This window comes from Bison bison, unplaced genomic scaffold, assembly GCF_000754665.1.
Source record: "Bison bison bison isolate TAMUID 2011002044 unplaced genomic scaffold, Bison_UMD1.0 scf7180017864178, whole genome shotgun sequence".
NCBI classification, from domain to species: domain Eukaryota; kingdom Metazoa; phylum Chordata; class Mammalia; order Artiodactyla; family Bovidae; genus Bison; species Bison bison.
In genome coordinates this window covers 1389952-1392533 of record NW_011494750.1, presented here as the reverse complement: position 1 = coordinate 1392533, position 2582 = coordinate 1389952, and the positions used below count along the sequence as shown (strand labels likewise).

The 2582-nt window shown below is 64.1% G+C and overlaps 2 protein-coding genes across 2 annotated transcripts in view; both read right to left on the bottom strand.

Annotated features, from left to right (window-relative positions):
* LOC104990386 (diacylglycerol kinase zeta-like) overlaps nucleotides 1-73 on the bottom strand; it is an 8487-nt gene extending 8414 nt beyond the window's left edge. Inside the window, exon 1 of the mRNA XM_010842451.1 lies at nucleotides 65-73. Within this exon, the coding sequence (XP_010840753.1) occupies nucleotides 65-73 (9 nt within the window). The remainder of the gene's footprint in view (nucleotides 1-64) is intronic.
* Nucleotides 7-2571, bottom strand: LOC104990336 (diacylglycerol kinase zeta-like). The gene is made up of 4 exons (XM_010842345.1): nucleotides 2161-2571; nucleotides 1748-1856; nucleotides 1266-1361; nucleotides 7-1000 (listed from the first exon to the last, which is right to left on the bottom strand). Exons 1-4 carry the CDS (start codon nucleotides 2553-2555, stop codon nucleotides 785-787), a joined length of 816 nt encoding a protein of 271 aa, XP_010840647.1. The 5' UTR covers nucleotides 2556-2571; the 3' UTR covers nucleotides 7-784.
* Nucleotides 2572-2582: the final 11 nt, after the last annotated feature.

Below are 2582 nucleotides of genomic sequence, written 5' to 3'. Positions count from 1 at the left end.
GGCTGACCCGTCCTGTACTCTTCCTCGCCCTCCAGCTCTCCCAACTTAGGCACCTGCAGGCAACCCAGCCCATGCTTGTGGACTGGTCCCTGGAGCCGTCAGCCCATTTGTGGAGTCCTGGTTTATCACCTTAGGGGCTGGTGTGACGGATCTACGGGACTTGGGGCTACAGGCGTCTCTCTTTTCCTCAGGGCCCCTGCTTCGGCCCTAGGAAAACTGTAGGGAAAGTTCACTGTATGAGTTGAGGAGTAGCGGAAGCCGTCTGCGTCAGCCTCGTTCAAGCCATTCCTAGTCCTACAGGATTTTTCTTACGCTGGTCTTGGTTTCTGCTGGTGGGGAGTCCTGCGGGGCCACGGCAGCCCCCCAATCCCTGGGCCTGGACCCACTCACCCAGCTGTCCTTCTCCCTCCCTCCCTAGAAGCGGGGGGCCCAGACGCGCCCCTAGCTGCAGCTGCTCCGTGGACAATGGTCCCTGGGAAAAGGTCTTTACAGCCCTTCTCCTCTCCACTAGTGGAGGGGACAGGGCCGGGCTTCAGGGCCCACACAGGACTGGCCCAGACAGAGCTGAGGTACAAAGGCTCAGCCCCTTCTAAGTATTAGTTTGGGAACTGATAAAAATGGTATCTCAGCCAGCATTCATGACTTCATCTTGTCTAGTAATAGTCTTATGAACCTCACTCTGTGCCAGGCTTGTTCTGGGCAGCAGGGACACAGCAGCAAATGAAGGGGGAACCAGGATGCAAACGCAGGCACTGCGGCTCCAGGGTCCTTGGTTTTTTCACCACTATACATACTGAGGCACCCCTGGCTGGTGTTGTTTGTGTGACGTGAACACACGTGTACAGAGACCTGTGTAGGAGTGCCGTGAGGGCTTCAGCAGCCCGAGGGGGAGGGGCAGGAAAGCCTGAACAGCCACGCTCACCTTCTCGAGCTGCTCAATGCAGGGTGTGTGGACCACAATCTTGCAGGCTGCACACTTTCTCCGGGACACTGATTTCTGCTGCGGGAAACAGAAGGTCCCTGAGGCACCGGCCTCAGGGTGCCACCCCACGCCTGCCCCGGCACAGCTGCTCTGGGAGAGCATTGTCGAGCCCCCGTCCCGGCTTCAGGACCCAGTCCCATTCCTCTGGCCACCGGGGGGCAGCCCCCTGCAGGGCGGCTCAGGCGAGAGCCTCGTTCCCACCTTCCCCTGGAAGTGCCTGCCTACAGGGCTCGAGACCCGGCTTCACCACCAGGGGGCGGCCTGCCGCGCCGCGCTCACTCACCAGCATCTTGGCGACGCAGTACTGCTCTCCGACGTAGCAGAAGTCCCCGGACACGTTGGTCTCAAACCAGATGTGTTCCCCATACGTCGCTGACTCCTGGAGGACGGGACGAGCATGCTCGGTGCACGCCTGCTCTGCTCCCAACCCTCTCCCAAGACAAACCTGCTCCAGCCCTCACAATCTACCTCCCTGCATCCTGCTTTCCCCCCGGCTGTCTGTTGGGCTTAAGGCTTGGCTCAAACGTGGCCTCCTGGTTAGTGCAAACCTGCTGCGCCCCATCTACTGTCCCTCTCCCAAGACAAACCTGCTCCAGCCCCCACAATCTACTTCGCTGCATCCTGTTTTCACCACTGTTGGCTTCAAGGCTTGGATCTGCCCTGACCCCACAGGTCCATGGGCTTCCCTTGCAGCCGCCCGCAGTACTTCCGACCCCCAGCGGGGAGCTGGTCCCCATAGACCCCTCCCAGCTCCAGGCCACTCACACTCCAGTCCACGGTGCTCCGGATCTGCCGCTCAGGCTCGCTGCACGGGGCCCCAGGAGCAGGAGGAGGGGGTGCCAGGTGCTGGAGGCCCGACTTGGTGATGGCTTTCCTGCGGAGGAGGAGACGGCTGAGGCCAGCTGGGCGCGCAGCGCCCCTGCTTCCTTCCTCTCGCCTGGGATCTCTGCCTTCACCTTGACCTCAACCCTGGGTCAAGGCAGGGAGGGCAGAGGAGGCTCCCAGGAGAACCCCCGCCCCCTCCCGCCCAACTCTGAGAGGATCCCCGAGGAGACTGGACTCTCCTTGCTGCCCTGCTGGCTTCCGAGCCTGGCCCAGAGCTGCTGCCGAGCTGGGTACCCTCGGGCCAGCCCCCCCGGAGGTCACACCACTGCCCTGCTGGCTGCAGCTATACCTACGCAAGCAGGGCACTCCAGGTCTGGGGTCCGGCTGACTTGCGCCGCAGGGCTACCTGCCGCCGGCGGCACAGCGGGCGCACGCGGGCGGGCATCCCGAGGCCGGCTGCGGTACCCGAGGCTCTTCGACCCCCTGGGGTGGGGTTCTGGCTCACGGGCCGCGGCTGGCTGAGGCGTCGGTAGTGACCGTGCAGGCCCCAGAGCCCGTGGTCTTTCACCACGTCTGCGGGCAGCAGCTGGGAGGAGGCCCGGCGCCGGCGCCAGCGCGGAACGGGCAGCAGGGGCAACGCGCTGCGGGGCGGCGGTGGGGATGGCCCTGGGGTCCCGGAGCCCGGCTGGGCGGCGCTCGGCAACGCGACCCTCACATCCTCCTTCTGCAAGCCCTCCTCCTCCTCCATGCCCACGAGCCCAGCCAACAGCAGGGG

What these genes read in the sequence shown, in the direction of transcription:
- LOC104990336 (XM_010842345.1), bottom strand. Translation starts at nt 2,555, where the DNA reads ATGGAGGAGGAGGAGGGCTTGCAGAAGGAGGATGTGAGGGTCGCGTTG. An exon ending in ACCTGGAGTGCCCTGCTTGC is followed by an intron (nt 1,857 to 2,160) that starts GTAGGTATAGCT and finishes CCTCCTCCGCAG; the next exon opens with GAAAGCCATCACCAAGTCGG. An exon ending in ACTGCGTCGCCAAGATGCTG is followed by an intron (nt 1,001 to 1,265) that starts GTGAGTGAGCGC and finishes TGTTTCCCGCAG; the next exon opens with CAGAAATCAGTGTCCCGGAG.